We start from the raw sequence: 19,444 nt of genomic DNA on the forward strand, positions 1-19,444 counted from the left end.
GAAGTTCACACGATTTTAGCGATTGATTAACAACAACAAAAATTATAAACAATTAAAGTCGATTTTTTTTGTCGAAAAAGATTTTTTTTCAAACCGTTGCCATTTTGCGAAGAAAATTTTTAAAAATACAATCATGTGTACTTCACTAGCGACACTTATGTAGATAATGAAAAAAAAATTTGTTTTGGTTATAGGTGGCGTTGGGCACGACTTCTACTGCTCGCCGCGGGAGATCTTTTAAAAATAGCGGTTCACGGCAATCGCTGTACAGCTGCCATTTTGTAAAAAAATAGCAATGATTTTTTTTTTATTCTCCAACAGTTGTCCAACTGCTCATTATACTCTTGATTCTCTTACATGGAAACATCGTAAAAATTGTAACAATGTGTTTTGAATTTTAAATTATTATTTTCAACATTATTGTTTGTGATTGTTCTAGTTTAGTGAGAACCCGTCATTATGAAATTACCTATCGAAATGTTCTTCAAGTGGTAAAATGCAGGAAACCATTTAGCCCTAATCAGAAGTAATGATTGAAACATGCAATACTAAATTAACCCGGGGTAATGACGAATTAAATTTATGAGTTTTTTTATAGTGGAATCGTTTAAATAGAAGTTTTAGAAACGAGATCGTACATTCCACATGATGCCGCTCGATGCATTGATTGTTACCAAGTATAATTTGCCCATCAGAGCACTCTCATCAATGCAATGGAGATAATTTCAGGGTAATTTTCAGAAAATATGATTCGGTTCTTTGGCTTTCTACCGCTCGAGCAACACAGAGCAATTTTAAATCATCATTTCCTCCTAACACCGATCATTATGCTACCTAATGCATTCCGTGCATAAGTGGAACAACATATAGCAGAAATAAGTTGTCATGTGTAAATCCTCGGAATGAAATTCCTGTTTCAAACTCACACAAAACTATGGAGGTACAAAAAGTACAAGTACAAACATGACTTAAATTCATAGTATCAGTCCGAATACATAACAGACAGACGTATTCTAAAGCTGAAGGTCCATAGAAAGATCGCATCGCTTTTGGAAGCCAAACTTCTTTCCCCATCGTCAAACGAACAGACACACCAAAAAGTCCTATCTTCAAACACTAGCAAACGGCAAACTTTTCCACTCTTTACCCCGCATTTCCATATCGTCCTACCGGACGCTCGTCATTTCCTTTTTCTCCGCATGAGATAAACGGAGAAGCCCTCTGTGTGCCCGGTAAAGTCCAACCGTCCAATCGTCCCTACATTGAAGCCAGCCAGTCAATCAGTCTGTGTCTGTGTTGCTCGTTTGGACTCTTCAAATCGACAATGGCCGTTTCTCGTCGACGATACTCGTCAGCCTCGAATCGCCAAACGAACGCAAACCTTACGTGATTGAAATGTGAACAAGAAGTCTGGTTTTCCTCATACACGCGCGCCTGACTTACCTTTCCACCGACAGTCAGTTGATAGCCCATTATCGTTGGAGCTTTAAGCTGAACCGGACAGATGAAGCCCAGATCCCGGTGGGGCACGTTGGGTGCGGTGTTGCGCCGAGGAACCTGCGGTTTAGTCGTGTGGATCGCACTTGGCGGTATTGGCGTGCTCTCGGAAGAGTTGTTTTGCGAAACACAGATCTCCTGGCCGTCAGCTGGAAACTTGCTGCATTCGAGATTTTCCGGCCACTGGAAGTCGAATGTCCGCATGACACTTTCGCAAACGCGAGCACTTTCACACAGACTTCGGCATGGCGGTATCGGATAGTTGAGAATGGTACAAACCGGTGCGTACAGTGAGCAGAGGAAGAATTTCAGATCTGGACTGCAGTCGATTTTGACCAACGGTATGAATTGATGAACCTCCAGAGCAGCTTCCTCTTGTTTCACGTGACCAAGCAAGTTCGGCATAATAGTTTTGTTATACTGAATATCCGTACAGAATGGAATAGTGATGGGTTCACAGCGGTTGTGGTGCTGAAAGTCGGATTCCGGACCGATAGCGGACGTTTCATGCGTACCGTACGCATCATGCTGCTGAATGCCTAATCCAACATTAGCATAACCAAGCAGCAGGACAATAGCCGAACCGAACATTAAAAACACGTTTGCCATTTTGCACACTTATTACGCCCTCTTTATCTTCTTTTCCACTTGTTTTCACCACCTTCATTATACATTTTCCTCAACCAAGGAGACTAACCCTCACATGCATTATTTTCCCTCTGTATAACTTCACTTCACAGCTGAGGGTAATCATCGTAAGCAATAAACAACAACAGAGCAGAAGAAACTATCTTCGAATACACATCTCTTTTCTCGCTTCAGGCAGAATCCAGCCCGAAGATGCACTTCAATGCCGTGCCGACATCAATACTTTTTTATTTGCCATGCATGTGAAGCACTACCAACACACCACTGCTCAGCTTAAATTTCCGAATTTTCTTTTTGCACACGTTTTTCCTCAATCTTCGGCTACCGTTTAGCACGCTGAATGTGATTTTTTTTTCTTTCTCAGAATCGGTTTTGCTTTCTTCCCGTATACTGGACTCCGTTAAGCTCTAACTTCGGCTCTTTCTCTCTGGGCGGCACTTTAGCCAACACTGACGGGTCTGGAATTGATCACATTCTGTACCACTCAAACCACAATTTGATGCATACTTTCGGTTACAAAGAGAGTGTCCTACGTCGATGATGGGCCGCACATAATTTGCAAGTTATGATGTAGGATTCATTGTTTGCAGCCTCCAGTATCCTGCGACGATAGCGGAGCAGTGTGTAATCCTACAGAACGAAACCGATAGCCCAATAGGGGACGATAGTTCGACGAAACACTAAAAGCCGAACCGAACTCGACGGGATCCGAAGAATGACTGAATGAACTGCTCGTGGCGATGGTATACATGTTTTGCTGTTCGTTCGCTACTCGTGTCCGCATCGGTTGTTCTCAACATTGGTGTGCGTTAGTATGCTCGGGTGTAAACAAGAAGCGGCAAGTGCACAGCATGGAATACGATACGATGATTGCCCGCGAAGGAAGCATTAAACTGTTCGAAACAAAAAAAGTGTTATACGCCGGTACGAGAGCTCTAGATAAGTTTTTGTTTTGATGCAGCGAAGCGCACGTACGATGGATGGGAAAAAGTATATCATCACCGGAATTTTATCAAGGGAAGCAATGAAAGTGCAGAGTATATTGTTTACACTGTTATTATTAAAATAATATCATAAAATTTCTCCGTAATTATGAATCTTACTAATGATTTTAATTTTTTATCTCTCATTAAAACCTTGTTTGGGGTTATTTTATTGTTTCCTGGTCGTAAAAATTTCTCACTTTCCTCAATTAAAAATAAACATTTTAACGCTCTTGATTTTTCAATGAATAGGTAGTTCGAAGCGAAGAATATAGCCGTCCACGTCGCTTGGAACACAGCCAAACAGTCACTCTAACGGTTGTCACTGCACTTGATTAATTTTTGCAATTTATGTCAACGTACAAGGTAGCAAACTTTATAATATTGTCAAGCTCAAGGCAACCATTCAGGTAAGGGAGGAATGTACAAAACGCACCAGTTAAGCATTTACGCAATTCACAGCGTTTTTAATCATTTTTAAGCGACATTGAACATTTTTAAGCGACATTGAACATTGAACATTGAACATTGAAGCGATATTGAACTGGGATTATTGTAGAATCTATATAAAGCATGTTTATGACGAAGTAAATTTTAAAATACTCGCTTTCAATGTTATTTCTGGTAAAAATTACCATTTTTTTGTTAGGGAATTAGAATTACGTTGTCCATTTATGTGAACTTTTGTCATGTAAAATTACCATTGCCGCCAAACAAGCCCATGACCAAAGCGCACCACAACAAAGGCCAATATGCTCCAAAGCAGAAGGCTAATACTGTGCACTAGCAGAAATCAGCACGCGAAGTGAGAAGCGCTTGAAGTCTCAGAAGTAGAATTAAAATCAATGGAACATGCCCTAGGTTGTCAAACAATCTCCTGCAAGCTCTTCGTAGTGCATTCTGCACCAATTTTAATTTTGATCGTTTTTTGGTAAAAGTTGACGAAAGTTGGTAAAATAAATTGAAATATTAGTAGTAATATAAATTTAAAAAGTGTGAAAGTTAAAGGAACCACAATTTTTTGTATACCAATCAAGCAAATTACGTGTTCATTGTACAAAAAAAGTGGTCATAGAAATATTGTGAAGAGGGAGCGGAAAACCTTTAAAAGAGGTGGGGGTCTTAATTAGGTTGCTTAGCTATATCAGTTTTTTTATATCACCTGAGCTGCGTTTTCTAAGCAAAAAGTGATTTTCGAAAATTTTCTATCGTTATCCTTCAATTTTTAAATCACGAATTAAAACTGCTCGAAATCGCTACAATGCCAGTTCGCCCACCTCCCAACTTTCATTGTAGCGATATAGAGCGATTTTTATTTTTCATCTAAAAATCGAAGGACAATGATATGAAATTTGAATTGCTATGTACCATAAACGAATTTTGATGCTATAATAAATTCTTTAGACCTAACACTTGTCTGTAAACATAACATTTTGAACAACCAGTTATTTTGGTTGTTTTCCAGAAACTAAAAGTGGTCGTCTTTAAATCAAAATGGTGTCCAGGGTCAATGTTTGGTTTCTATGTATCATCTCGATTACAGAAATATTCATCTTGAGTATTATTCGGTCATTTTCGACTGTTTCCTAAAAGTTGCCATTTAGCAATTCAAAATGGTGCCTGAGGTCAATTGTTAGCTCATTGCATCATTCTAGTTCCAGATATACTCATATTGGATGGTATTTGGTTATTTTAGGCTGTTTTTCAGAAACCGGAAGTCGCCATCTTGGATTTCAAAATGGTATTTGAGATAATTTCTAGCCTCTGAGCGTCATTCTGGTTGAAGAAACACCCATATTTGGTGTAATTCGATCATTTTCGGCTGTTTTCCCAGGAACCGGAAGTCGCCAACCTAGAATCCAAAATGGGATGTGTGGTCGATTTCAGCTGCTGTGTATCATTCTAGATCCGAAGATACTCATGTCAGACGGAAACCGGCCATTTTTGGCTGTTTCCCAGAAACCAGAAGTTGCCATCCCACAATTCATAGTGGTGTTCTTGCAACATTCTGGCTCAGGAGATACTCATATTGGGTGGTATTTGGTCACTTTGGGCTGTTTTTCAGAAACCAAAAGTCGTCATTTTGAACTTTAAAATTTCCGGCTGTATTTGGTATTTGGTCATTCCGGCTGTTTGCCAGACACCGGAAGTCACCATGTTGGCGTAAACAAAATCCCCGTCTTCATTTCCCTTAGTGCTTAACCGGTTATTCGTCGGACATAGAAAAAAAAGCCTATCGTCGGACATAAACTAAACTGGCAACCCGATCTAAACTCAAAAGTGACAGGCATAGATCAGTTGCAACTAATGATTAGTGAGCTAGAGACGTTTTTTATTTCCATCCATTCCCCCAATTGCAAATTACTTATCTGCCACACTAGGCAAAGAAGAACATTGTTGCGGAACATACATCTATACACGTTGAAGACATTATTTGTAAGTACATTTATGTAAAAGTACACCTAAAATTAAGCAATTAAAAATTACAGCTTGAAGCTTACTCCGATAAAACAAGGAGTTCGACTCTGAGAGGTCCGAAACAATTTCCGTTCCAGCAACAAAACTTCAAGAAATAATTAATTCGCATTACCGGCGTTATTGCGTTAATAAAACAAAATGGCGGAATCACACGTTAATGCCACTGATCCATCTGATGCAAGCAGCAATGATCGCCATTGCAAAGTGTGCAACCTGCCTGACGAGCTGGACAAGATGGTCCAGTGTGATGGGTGCAATGCCTGGGATCATTTCTTTTGTGCTGGCGTGACTGATAGCATCGCTAATGAAAGTCGAAGCTACTATTGTCAAAATTGCGTTCCAAGAGCTCCTCGTTCTTTGTCCACCTCGAGATCAACCACCGCTAGTACCCGTGAGGCACGAATTTAACTCGAATTGCAGCGCCTAGCTGAGGAGAAGGAGTTAAAAGCTCAGGTTATGACAGAAAGAGAGTCTCAGGAAAAAGAAATGCAAGAGAAGGCCCTAAAGTTGGAAAGAGAGAGGAAAAATAAGGCAATTGCTGACAGGCTATCGTTGGAGGCAGAATTCATCAAAAAGAAATATGAACTGCTCCAGTTACAATTGGACGAAGACAGTGAAAGTTCAAGTGTGCGCAGTCGGCGTAGTGCAGTACTAAACACCGGCAAAGTTCAAGATTGGGTTAACAGTAGAACCGATGTGACCCTGGGCACCAATACTGGTATTAGTCAATCCACTGGGCTCACGTCACAAGCTGTAGAACCCGCGGCACTAGTACCGACTTCCGAAAGCTCGAATAACCTATGCGGCGGTCACCTGGTTTCTCCTTTAGTGGCATCGATCCCAGCCCAATCGACTCCACATTCCAACAAGGTTAATGAAGAAGTTACACAACATCAGTCGGTGGTGACAGCTCTCACCGCGATCAAGGATACAGTTGCTGTTCAGCCGACGACACAAAGCACAATCGGACGTGGTGCCTCCCAGCAGTTAATTGCAGAGACCGCTACAACGTCACCGGCAACGGCGCTGTCTACAGCAGCAAACAATCAGTTTAGTGGTGGTTTAAAATTACACAATGATATTGTACACGAAAATTACACGAGTATAGGGCCTGTAGGTTATCAAAACGTAGCTGCAGATTATAGGGCGAATTATGTGTTTAACAATACTGGGTTACGCTATAATACACAACCGATTTGGCCTGCTCAGTCATGTTATACTGGTACTGGTTCAGTTCCTCCGATGGGTTGGAACTGTAATTCTGTTACGGTTTCAAACACTCCGTTGACTGCAGTTGCAGTATCCGCCCTTCCCCCTTCGTCGTTACCCTCGATAAACGCATGGTCGAACAATACGTCTCTGAATCGCCCGTTTGTTAAAAGTGTTCCGAGCTACCAAACTCCCATATTTTCGGTTCCCCAAGCTACCAACCCAGCCACGCGATCGCCTACAGGACCGACCGCTCAGCAAATAGCAGCTCGACAAGTCGTCTCGAAGGACCTTCCCTCGTTTTCTGGCGACCCAGCCGAATGGGCACTCTTTTGGAATAGTTACATAGGTTCAACTGAAATGTGTGGGTTCACAGATGCTGAAAACCTCGTACGATTGCAGCGATGCATCAAAGGAGAGGCTAGGAAAGCTGTCAGCTGTTTTCTACTTCATCCGTCACATGTGCCTGAGGTGATTAATACTTTGCAGACACTGTTCGGTCGCCCGGATGCCATAATAAATTCGTTACTTAACGAAGTTCGAGCCACTCCAGCTCCCAAACCGGAAAAATTAGCAACGCTAATAAATTTCGGACTTGTTGTAAGGAACCTTTGTGCCCATCTGGTAAACACTGGCCAAGAAGCGCATTTGGCAAACCCCACTTTACTACAAGAATTGGTCGATAAATTGCCAGCCAACATAAAGCTCGACTGGGCATTGACTAAGCAGCGGTATCCAGTTGTAGACCTCCGTATCTTTGCGGAATATATGAGCGTGATTGTTTCGGCCGCCAGCAGCGTTACGTCCGTAGTGGAGCCGTGTGCACAACGCACAGAGCGACATAATGGAAAAGCCTTTGTCAATCCCCATACGTTGGAAAACGTCACCGATCGGGAATATACAAATGTCGATGAATCAAAAAGGCAAACGGCTAGAAGCGAGCGCCCATGTATGGTATGCCAGGATGTTGGTCATAAGCCAAAAGACTGTACCGTGTTTCATCAAAGTTGCCTAGCTGATCGGTGGAAGATCGTAACAGACTTACATCTCTGTAGACGGTGCTTGTTCCCTCACGGAAGGTGGCCTTGCAAAGCTCCCCTTTGTGGCGTAAATGGATGTCAGCAACGCCACCATCGTTTGCTTCATTCTACCGAGCAAGCAGAAAATGTGTATGCCAGGGCGGGAACAGTCGCCGTCCATCATAATGCGCCTCTACAGACACTCTTCCGTATGATTCCGGTAACATTACATGGAAATGGAAAATCTGTCGCAACTCTAGCCTTTCTGGACAGCGGATCAGATTCTACTTTAGTAGAAAAGTCGATTGCCGACAAATTGGGACTAGCCGGTCCTGCAGACCCCCTCTGCATGCAGTGGACGAATGGAGTGAAGCGAACCGAAGTGAACTCTCGTCGTGTGCAACTTTTTATATCCGGAAACGAATCAGGCCAACGGTACGCTTTGAATGGTGTTCGTACGATAAACAGCTTGGGTTTACCTCGTCAATCAATCAAGTTCGAAGACTTTGAACGCGTTTTTCCTCACCTGCAGGGATTGCCGATAAAAAGTTATAGCGAAGCATCTCCTGGAATTTTGATTGGCCTGGATAATACCAGAATGAAGACTACACTTGAGCTACGAGAAGGCAGGAAGAATGAACCGGTAGCGACGAAAACGCGGTTAGGGTGGGTATTATTCGGGAACGCCAACAAATTAGATAACCCTGTACCGTCACACATTTTTCATATATGCGCACACACGTACGATCAGCAGTTACATGAACTGGTAAAGCAATTTTTTGCTGTAGAAGGTGCCGGGGTTTCGCACGACAATGCAATAGAATCGGCAAATGACAAACGTGCCAGGGCTATACTTAAAGCCACCACAACCCGAACCTCAAGCGGAAGATTTCAAACTGGCCTTCTGTGGAAATTTGACCAAGTGGTACTCCCGAATAGTAAAATTATGGCGGAACGACGGTTATATTGCTTGGAAAAGCGATTGGCGAAATTTCCAGAGCTTTATGCTAACGTGAGGAAACAAATTTCAGACTACCAGTCCAAAGGGTACGCGCATGTTGCCTCGGATGGGGAGCTAGCCAATGTCGGACAAAACCCTGTATGGTATCTTCCCCTTGGAGTGGTGATTAATCCGAGAAAACCGGAAAAGGTACGTGTAGTCTGGGATGCGGCTGCCATGGTACGCGGAGTTTCCCTGAATTCAGTCCTTCTGAAAGGACCCGACTTGTTAACATCGCTTCCAGCAGTTTTGAGTCGGTATCGACAAAGACAAATCGCTATAAGCGGGGACATCAGAGAGATGTTTCACCAGGTATTGATTCGACCAGAAGACCGCCAAGCTCAACGCTTTTTGTGGAGGGATAACCCATCACTTCCCATCAAAGTTTTCGTGATGGATGTGGCCACATTTGGATCTTCATGCTCACCTTGTTCCCTCCAATATATCAAGAATCTAAATGCCAACGAACACGCCCAAACTCATCCTGTAGCGGCAGCCGCGGTGGTAGCGAACCATTACGTCGACGACTATCTCGACAGCACAGACACGGTTGATGAAGCAATACAACTAGTCTCAGATGTAAAAACTGTCCATGCTAATGGTGGATTTGAAATTAGACACTGGCTGTCCAGTTCTCCAGAAGTCCTCGAGCGAGTGGGGGGAGAGAATTCAGATAAAATGAAATCCTTCGTACTAGATAAAACCAACGCTATTGAACGGGTTTTAGGCATGGTCTGGCTGCCTCAAGAAGACGTATTTTCCTTTTCTATCGAGCTGCGAGATGGACTAGCACAACTATTACTAGGTGAGAGAATCCCTACGAAAAGAGAAGTCCTGAGCCTCGTCATGAGCGTGTTCGATCCGTTGGGGCTAGTGGCAGTTTTCCTAATCCACGGCAAAGTAATGCTGCAGGATATATGGAGGGCTGGAACCGATTGGGACGATCGTATATCAGCGCAATTACTACCACGATGGAAACAATGGATTTTGCTGTTACAGGATCTGCGAAACATCAAAGTGCAAAGGTGTTATTTTCCGGGATACCGCCCCAGTACGTATGATACGTTAGAACTTCACGTGTTCGTAGACGCCAGTGAGACATCATATGCTGCAGCAGCTTATTTTCGCGTGATTGATGGTGATGAAGTTCGGTGTACCCTGGTACAAGCAAAAACTAAAGTCGCACCACTAAAACCGCTGTCTATTCCGCGCTTGGAATTACAAGCTGCGGTTATTGGCACTAGGTTGATGAAATCTATCGTGTCGAGCCATACGCTACAGATCAAACGTAAAGTAATGTGGAGTGACTCGAACACTGTCTTGGCTTGGTTGGCGGCAGATCCCCGAAAAAGGACGCAGTTTGTGGCCTTCCGAATCGGAGAAATTCTAGAAAATACAGAACTCGGTGAATGGAAATGGGTGCAGTCGAAATGGAATGTAGCGGATGAGGCCACCAAATGGGGCAAAGGACCTTGTCTGAACATTGATAGTCGGTGGTTTAGGGGCCCAGAATTCCTGTACAAAGGTGAAGAATGCTGGCCCAGAAATAAAATGAACGTTCCAGACACTACTGAGGAGCTACGACCAATTTACGTTCATCCGCATGTTGTTGTGAAACCAGTTGTGGAATTTTCACGCTTTTCAAAGTGGGAGCGGTTATTGCGCGCCGTCGCTTACGCGCGCCGTTTTATTCAACGATGCCGATACCCTAGTGATTCACCAAACACAGTATCACTGCTAATAAACCGGGAAGAGCTCGTTGGCGCAGAAAAGGCTATTTGGAGGCTAGTTCAAGCAGAATGTTTCTCCGATGAATGGGTAACCCTCCAAACAAATCTAAACCTTTCTGTTAATCAGCAGACACAAATATGGAAAGGAAGTAAACTATATAAACTTTCTCCTTTGTTTGGCACGGACGGTGTTATAAGGATGAAACGACGCCTGGGAGAAGCACCTTGGATTTCAATTGACGTAAAATTCCCCGTCATACTACCTAAAGAGCATTACGTTACAGACTTATTAATCGATTGGTTTCACAGAAAATTTGTTCATGCTAATAGTGAAACGGTTGTAAACGAAATCAGACAGACATATCACATACCAGCACTAAGAGTGCGAGTGCGAAATGTTGGCAGGCGCTGCGCATGGTGCAAAGTATATCGAGCAGCACCGGAAATTCCGAGAATGGGCTCACTCCCAGCGCCTCGGATAACTCCCTACGTTAGACCATTTACATTTGTGGGGTTAGACTATTTCGGTCCCATTATTGTGCGACTTGGTCGCAATGATGTAAAACGGTGGGTGGCATTGTTCACGTGCCTCACTGTGAGAGCCCTTCATTTAGAGATTGTTAGTAGCCTCTCAACCGAGTCCTGTAAAATGGCAATTAGAAGGTTCATCGGGCGTAGAGGTGCACCGCAAGAGATCTACTCGGACCAAGGAACCAATTTTCAAGGATGCAGCCGCGAACTGTCTATAGAGCTAAATGCGATGAATGAACAACTGGCGCAAACATTCACAAATACTACCACCCAGTGGAAGTTCAACCCCCCCTACGCTCCTCACATGGGTGGCGCTTGGGAAAGGCTCGTCCGATCGGTGAAAGCAGCCCTTAGTACTCTTTTGATGCACAAAAAACCTAATGACGAAACCTTATCAACTGTACTTATAGAAGCCGAGTCCATCGTTAACTCACGCCCTTTGACTTACGTACCATTAGATGATGCTGAGCAAGAAGCGATTACACCAAATCACTTTCTGCTACTAAGTACGAAAGGAGTGAATCAACCAACCACGTTGCCGACCGATGTGCGCTTCGCGTTGCGTTCAAACTGGAAATTGGCCCAAGTGATGCTGGACAATTTTTGGAGGCGCTGGATTCGGGAATATCTGCCTATTATCGCAAGGCAAACGAAATGGTTTAATGCAAGAAAATCACTGCAGGTCGGTGATCTCGTCATCCTAGTCGATGAGGGTGTACGCAACAGTTGGACTAGAGGCAAAATCTTGGAAGTATATCCTGGAAAAGACGGCCATGTCCGTCGAGCCAAAGTGCAAACGAAATCGGGAATTTTTGAAAGACCAGCTACCAAGCTAGCGTTAGTAGACATACGTGAAATGAATGGTACAGCAGAAGAAACTTCGAGCCATACGGGTGGGGGCATGTTGGCGTAAACAAAATCCCCGTCTTCATTTCCCTTAGTGCTTAACCGGTTATTCGTCGGACATAGAAAAAAAAGCCTATTGTCGGACATAAACTAAACTGGCAACCCGATCTAAACTCAAAAGTGACAGGCATAGATCAGTTGCAACTAATGATTAGTGAGCTAGAGACGTTTTTTATTTCCATCCATTCCCCCAATTGCAAATTACTTATCTGCCACACTAGGCAAAGAAGAACATTGTTGCGGAACATACATCTATACACGTTGAAGACATTATTTGTAAGTACATTTATGTAAAAGTACACCTAAAATTAAGCAATTAAAAATTACAGCTTGAAGCTTACTCCGATAAAACAAGGAGTTCGACTCTGAGAGGTCCGAAACAATTTCCGTTCCAGCAACACACCATCTTAAAATTCAAGATTGTGTCTGTGATCAATTGTTAGCTCCTGTGCATCTTTCTGGTTCCGGAGATACTCATATTTAACGGGAATCGTCCATTTTAGGCTGATTTCCAGAAACCGGAAGTAACTATCTTACAATCCAAAATGTTGCCTAAGGTCGATTTTGGAACATATTTTTTACCACTAAAACATTCACCTGCCAAATTTGGTTCCATTTAGTTGGTTAGCTCTCGAGATGTGCAGAAATTTGTGTTTCATTTGTATGGCATCCTTCCCTTCCAAAAGAAGGAGGGGTGTCAAAACATTATGGACATATTTTTTACCCCTTAAAACATCTACATGCCGAATTCGGTTTCATTTGCTTGGTTTGTTCTTGAGTTGTGCAGAAATTTATGTTTCATTTGTATGGGACCCCTCCCTTCCAGAAAAAGGAGGGGTCTCAAACTATCATGGGAACCTTTATCGGCACCAAAAACCCCTACATACAAATTTTGAAGCCGATCGGTTCGGTAATTTTCGAGCCTATATGGATCAGACAGACAGACAGACAGACCGGATTGCATTTTTATATGTATAGATTACAACATCAATATTTTTTAAGAGTGAATATACATTTATTGGATTAAAGCGTTCATGTAAATCTATTTTTACAAATAAAAGTTTGAATGAGAAAGGCTGGGTCTGACCGCTAGGTGGATTAATTTAGGTTTTTTATTTAATTATCAATAATTTGACACCCCCTCTTGTTCTGGTATTTCACCGTTAGTTTGCGGTAGAGCAAATTGCTCCCGCCAATTCGAATAAAATGGATGATACGCAGATGGAATTATTCCTGGATATCGAAACAAACGGGGAAGAGATTGAAATCTCCCCCATCAATTCCCCTGTACCTTCCCATATATCCTCCCCTTTACCTAGCCCTGTACCAAGGGTACCAGAAGTACGGGTAAAAGCTTACCCAGATAACTCGAAAGATCCCTACGTTGTCTTCTTCAGGCCAATAAAAAAGCCTTTGAACATCATTCAAATTGGCAAAGACCTGGCAAAAAAGTTTTCGAACGTAACCGAAAATACAATGGTTAGGCCGATTAAACTGCGAGTTGACGTGAATAGCTTGAAGCAAGCAAACGCGATTGCTGGCTGCGAGCTCTTCACGAGAGAGTATCGCGTGTACATCCCTGCCAAGGATGTAGAGATCGACGGTGTGGTTACCGAGGGGAATCTCACTGTCGATGACATTTTGCGTCACGGAGTGGGCTATTTTAAGAACTCCGTGATGCAAAGTGTAAAGATTCTAGATTGTAAGCAATTACATTCAGTACCCATCTAGGAGGGAAAGAAGAAATTCTCCCCTTCAGATTCCTTTCGGATAACCTTTGCTGGATCTGCCCTGCCGAACTACGTCCTTTTGGACAGGGCTCGTCTGCCTGTACGCCTCTTTGTACCGCGGGTCATGTACTGCCAGAACTGCAAGCAGTTGGGTCATACAGCCACCTACTGCTGCAACAAGGCACGCTGCAGTAAGTGCGGAAATAATCATGCTGAGACCGTCTGAAAAGTGTCTTTATTGCGAGGGCCCTCGGCATGACCTTTCGGCATGTCCCGCGTACAAACAGCGCGAGGAGAAAATAAAGTGTTCCCTCAAGGAACGATCAAAGCGCTCTTTCGCAGAAATGCTGAAGAGAGCAGAGCCACCGTCGACAGGAAACATCTTTTCCTTTTTGCCCACTGATGAGGGTACATCTGACGATCCCGTCGAAGGGTGTTCTTATGCTTTGCCCGAAGGATCTAGGAAGAGGAGAATGATCAACTCTCCTAATCTTTCTCGTGAAGGTCGTAAGATAACCCCTAGCGGAATGATAAATAAAACAACACGTAAGGGAAGCGGTGAGGAAAAACCGAAGCAGGTACCCCCCGGTTTTAATTTCAATTCAAACCAGGAGTACCCACCGCTTCCCGGGTCACCAAAAAACCCCTTGTGCACCAATTTCCCGACCAGAGAATAAAAAAGAAACAGGGTTTATAAAGTTCTCTGATATTGTGGACTGGATATTTAAAACATTCAATATACCAGATCCTCTCCGAAATATTCTTTTTGCCCTTCTCCCTGCAGTGAAAACCTTTTTGAAGCAGCTTGCAGCAACTTGGCCCCTCATTTTAGCTATCATATCTTTCGATGACTAATACGTCGAAAGAGTCTAGGAATTTTATCACTGTGTTACAGTGGAATTGCAGAAGTATCATCCCCAAATTCGATCTTTTTTCACATTTGATAAGCACATACAATTGTGATGCGTTTGCGCTCTGTGAAACTTTTCTCAATTCAAATGATCAACTCAATTTCCACGATTTCAACATAATTCGTCGAGATCAAGATTCACACGGTGGAGGGGTACTTTTGGGGATCAAAAAGTGCTATTCTTTCTTTAGAATCGACCTCCCCTCGATCTCAAATATTGAAGTCGTTGCCATTCAAACGAATATGAATGGAAAAGACCTATGCCTTGCTTCGATATATATCCCTCCATCCGCGCGGATTGAACAGAGGCAACTTACTGATATAGCAGAGTTGCTCCCTGCGCCTTTTTCGATATTGGGAGATTTTAATTCTCACTGTTCGCTATGGGGGTCGCTGTACGACGACAACCGATCTTCTTTAATCTGTAACTTAATCGACGACTTGAATATGACACTTTTGAATACTGGGGAAGCGACACGTGTACCTAATCCTCCAGCACGTGAAAGCGTGCTTGACCTATCCCTCTGCTCGTCATCACTAGCGTTAGATTGCCGGTGGAAAGTAATCAATGATCCCCACGGTAGTGATCACCTACCAATCGTTATCTCAATTGCTAATGGGTCAGCTCCAACGGATCCAATCAATATTGCGTATGACCTCACACGTCATATTGATTGGAAGTCTTATAAGACGATTATTGTGAAATCCATCGAGTCCTACGAGGAACTTCCTCCGGAGGAAGAATACGCGCTCCTTTCTGGCTTGATCATCGACGCCGCGACTCAAGCTTAGACGAAACCGATACCCGGGGTAACGATAAGACAGCGTCCTCCTACCAAGTGGTGGGACAAAGAGTGCTCTGAGCTGTACGCGCGAAGGTCCTCGGCGTATAAGGACTACCGAAAGTACGGCTCCGTTAAGCTGCTTCGAAGTTACGAGGTGCTGGACAGGCAGATGAAGAGCTTAATGAAAGCGAAAAAACGCGGATACTGGCGGCGGTTTGTAAACGCGTTGTCGAGGGAAACAGCGATGAACACTCTTTGGGATACCGCCAAACGCATGCGAAATCGTGACGTTTCGAATAAGAGTGAACCTTTCGCGACGCGTTATTAGTAACTACGGAAGAGCCTCCATCTTCGATGTTGGAGTTTCAATGGCTCTTCTCTCGTGCAACAATAAGGCTCCAGGGTTGGATAGTATCAAATTCAACCTGTTGAAGAATCTACCCGACTCTGCGAAAAGACGCTTGTTGAATTTGTTCAAGAAGTTTCTTGAGCTAAATATTGTTCCGCAAGACTGGAGGGAGGTAAAAGTCATTGCTATTCGAAAACCCGGGAAACCTGCCTCTGATCACAATTCATATAGGCCAATTGCTATGCTCTCTTGCCTTCGGAAATTAATGGAGAAAATGATCCTCTCACGGTTAGACCAATGGGTCGAAACAAATGGTTTACTTTCAGATACTCAATTTGGCTTCCGCCGGGGCAAAGGAACGAACGATTGCCTAGCGTTGCTTTCTACTGAAATTCAACTCGCCTTTGCTCGAAAAGAGCAAATGGCTTCTGCATTCTTGGACATTAAGGGGGCATTTGACTCTGTCTCTGTAGAAGTTTTAACCGAAAAACTTCATTCGCAGGGACTTTCACCTAATTTGAATAATTTTTGCTCAATTTGTTGTCAGAAAAGCATATGTACTTCTCACATGGTGATTCGACAACTTCCCGAATTAGTTACATGGGCCTTCCCCAGGGCTCATGTTTAAGCCCTCTCTTATATAATTTTTACGTCAATGACATCGATGAATGTCTTGCAAATTCATGCACGCTAAGGCAACTTGCAGACGATAGCGTTGTTTCCATTACTGGAAGCGAATCTAACGATCTGCAAGGACCATTGCAAGATACCTTAGACAATTTGTCTGCATGGGCTCTTAAGCTGGGTATCGAATTCTCCCCGGAGCATAACACAGCTCAGCTGCAGCTCCAACTTTCGGGTAAAACGATCACTCAGGTTTTAGTCGCTAAATATCTCGGGGTCTGGTTCGACTCTAAATGCACCTGGGCTTGTCATATTAGGTGTCTGACACAAAAATGCCAACAGAGGATTAATTTTCTTCGTACGATTACCGGAACTTGGTGGGGTGCCCACCCAGGAGACCTTCTAAGGTTATACCAAACAACGATATTGTCAATTCTTGAGCACGGCTGTTTCTGCTTTAGCTCCGCCGCGAACACGCACATTATAAAATTAGAGAGAATACAATATCGTTGTTTGCGTATTGCCTTGGGCTGCATGCAGTCGACCCATACGATGAGTCTTGAAGTGCTAGCGGGTATTCTTCCGTTGAAACATCGTTTTTGGAATCTCTCTTACCGCTTGCTAATTCGATGCACGGTTATGAACCCATTAGTAATTGAAAATTTCGAGAGGTTGGTCGACCTTCAATCTCAATCCAGATTTATGATTTTATATTTTGACTATATGGCTCAAGATATTAATCCTTCTTTCTACGATTCCTCCAATGTCGCACTTTTAGATACTTCTGATAATGCTATATTCTTCGACACCACCATGAAAGAAGACATTATTGGTATCCCGGATCAATTACGACCGCAAGAGATCCCAAAGATTTTTCCAATAAGTTCAAACATGTTAGTTGTGATAAAAAGTTTCTGCGATCGATAAAGCCTGTGAAGCACACCCCGTATTTCCTGGGGAAAATTCGGCGGTTTTTAAGTGCTTTAACAGATAAAAATTACCGGGTTACCTTAGCGTGGGTCCCTTCTCATTGTTCCATTCCAATGAAAAGGCTGACGCTTTAGCTAAGGTGGGTGCTATTGATGGCGATATTTATGTAAGACCAATTGCTTATGATGAATTTTATAGCATTTTGCGTCAGAGAACACTCAACAGTTGGCAATCATCATGGAACTCAGATGAACTGGGACGGTGGCTACATTCCATTTTTCCTAAGGTATCGACGAAAGCATGGTTCAAGGGGTTGGATGTAGGTCGGGACTTCATTCGCGTGTTGTCAAGACTTATGTCCAATCACTACACGTTAAACACGCATCTCTTTCGTATAGGGCTTGTAGAAAGTAATCACTGCGTTGGTGGCGATGGCTACCATGACATGGAGCATGTTGTTTGGTCGTGTACCGAATTCTTTGGTGCTAGGTCCAAGCTAACAGATTCCCTTCGGGCCCGAGGAAGACAACCGAACGTTCCCGTTAGAGATATTCTGGGAAGCGGTGATTTCCATTATATGTCAGAACTATATTTGTTCCTAAAAAATGCCAACATAACGTCTAAAAAAAAATCTTTTGTATATTCACCAGAATACCCAACCCACTATGTACTGATTGACGAGCATACTGGAGATACAGAAAGCTTACACAAAGCGGAAACAACGCGGCACTCATAGCGAGACTCTGCCCCGATACAAACTTTTAACTTAAGCAGTGCAAAAAATCGAAAAATTAAGTAATTTATTAGATATTAGATATAAGCGAATAGTTATCAATTATTAGATATCAGTCTGTTTTATTTTTTATGTAAATCACCTCTTTGAAAACAAATGCAACTCACAACCTTAAAAATCCCAACCAGAAAATGGCAATGCCATACTAACCCCAGTAAATCGGGCGTAACGATCACTCCTTCTAACAAAATTCGCTTCTTTTTAAATTTAAAAGCCAATACATGGTAAACACTGCTCCGTTAAGCTACCGCATATGAGCTAGAAAATAAATAATTTTAAACCTAAAAACCTAGCTGATAACGACTCTAAAAACCAGAACATCTGCAGAATATTCGTTATAAGCTAATGTATTTTCTCCATTTTTTGGGAAATAAAATGGCGTGACCACGTGGATCGTTCCTTCTTCCCCCCTTCCATGGACAATAGTGGACATTTGCGTACCCTCTACCCCTCCATAAATTGCCAACGTGGAATCTGGAACAGCGTCTAGCATACATATCATATCATACATAGCTTCATTCGGATAATGTTTGTAGAAAAGACGGGCACGTTTAAGCAAACGCTAAAAAATGTTGTTTCTTATGAGTACCGAAAAAAGTTACTGTTCCAAGCGCAACTAGCACTGGGCTTCAGTAGATGATACATGTACTTTTGTGGTAATACGTCTGATATCAATTCAGTAGTACAACAATCACTATTGATACCTTGATGATTTGTTTCATATTAGTCCATTTATTTATTTCGGAAAAGCATAACGGGTAATGAATTTTTCAAAACTTTTCTTATAATATTTTGTCTATTTTATGTTCAAAATTTTAAAATATTAGCTTTGGAAGGCTGTCAACCGTGATCTTAATCGTATGACCTAGCATTTAGTATTGCATTATATCAAACTTGTAATTTCTCCACACAGAATCATTAGCGTGTATGAGCATATCTTTCACTGCGAAAGCAACTGCTCTCACACTGGTGGAAAAAGCGAAGAACTTGCTTGAAGAGAGCAGCGAATTGTAGATATCTGAGCAACTTGCAAAAAACACCGCGGTGGAATCTGAATATATCTTCAGGGATATGATAAATTGGTATGAGCTTACTTACACGAAATGACATTACGCCTAGTAACTATACAACAGAGCTCACTGCTTTCGCACTGCGTGTCTCTTAGATATATATCCAATTAGGGGAGCATCTAGGTAAGAAAGAAGATAACGCTGTTTGCTTTTCGATTTCACGCAGTTCTGGTATAAGCAGCACGTGTATTAATTTTTCTGCGAGCAGCAGAAACACAGCGCAAGGCAGAAGCGAGAAGTGTAGTGTTCAAA

The 19,444-nt window shown here is 42.8% G+C and overlaps 2 protein-coding genes across 2 annotated transcripts in view; one reads left to right on the top strand and one right to left on the bottom strand.

Moving 5' to 3' along the window:
* Positions 1-2,853, bottom strand: part of LOC129722955 (frizzled-like) — a 107,779-nt gene extending 104,926 nt beyond the window's left edge. Inside the window, exon 1 of the mRNA XM_055676839.1 lies at positions 1,444-2,853. Coding sequence (XP_055532814.1) covers positions 1,444-2,106 — 663 coding nt within the window. The 5' untranslated portion in view covers positions 2,107-2,853. The remainder of the gene's footprint in view (positions 1-1,443) is intronic.
* A 3,239-nt stretch (positions 2,854-6,092) lies between these two features.
* On the top strand, positions 6,093-12,008 carry LOC129720355 (uncharacterized). The gene has a single exon (XM_055671817.1). It carries the CDS (start codon positions 6,093-6,095, stop codon positions 12,006-12,008), a length of 5,916 nt encoding a protein of 1,971 aa, XP_055527792.1.
* The last annotated feature ends 7,436 nt before the right edge of the window (positions 12,009-19,444 follow it).

Source organism: Wyeomyia smithii, chromosome 2 (genome assembly GCF_029784165.1).
Source record: "Wyeomyia smithii strain HCP4-BCI-WySm-NY-G18 chromosome 2, ASM2978416v1, whole genome shotgun sequence".
Taxonomy (NCBI): domain Eukaryota; kingdom Metazoa; phylum Arthropoda; class Insecta; order Diptera; family Culicidae; genus Wyeomyia; species Wyeomyia smithii.

Excerpts from the sequence above, each read along its gene's own strand:
- LOC129720355 (XM_055671817.1), top strand. The coding sequence starts at position 6,093 with ATGCAAGAGAAGGCCCTAAAGTTGGAAAGAGAGAGGAAAAATAAGGCA.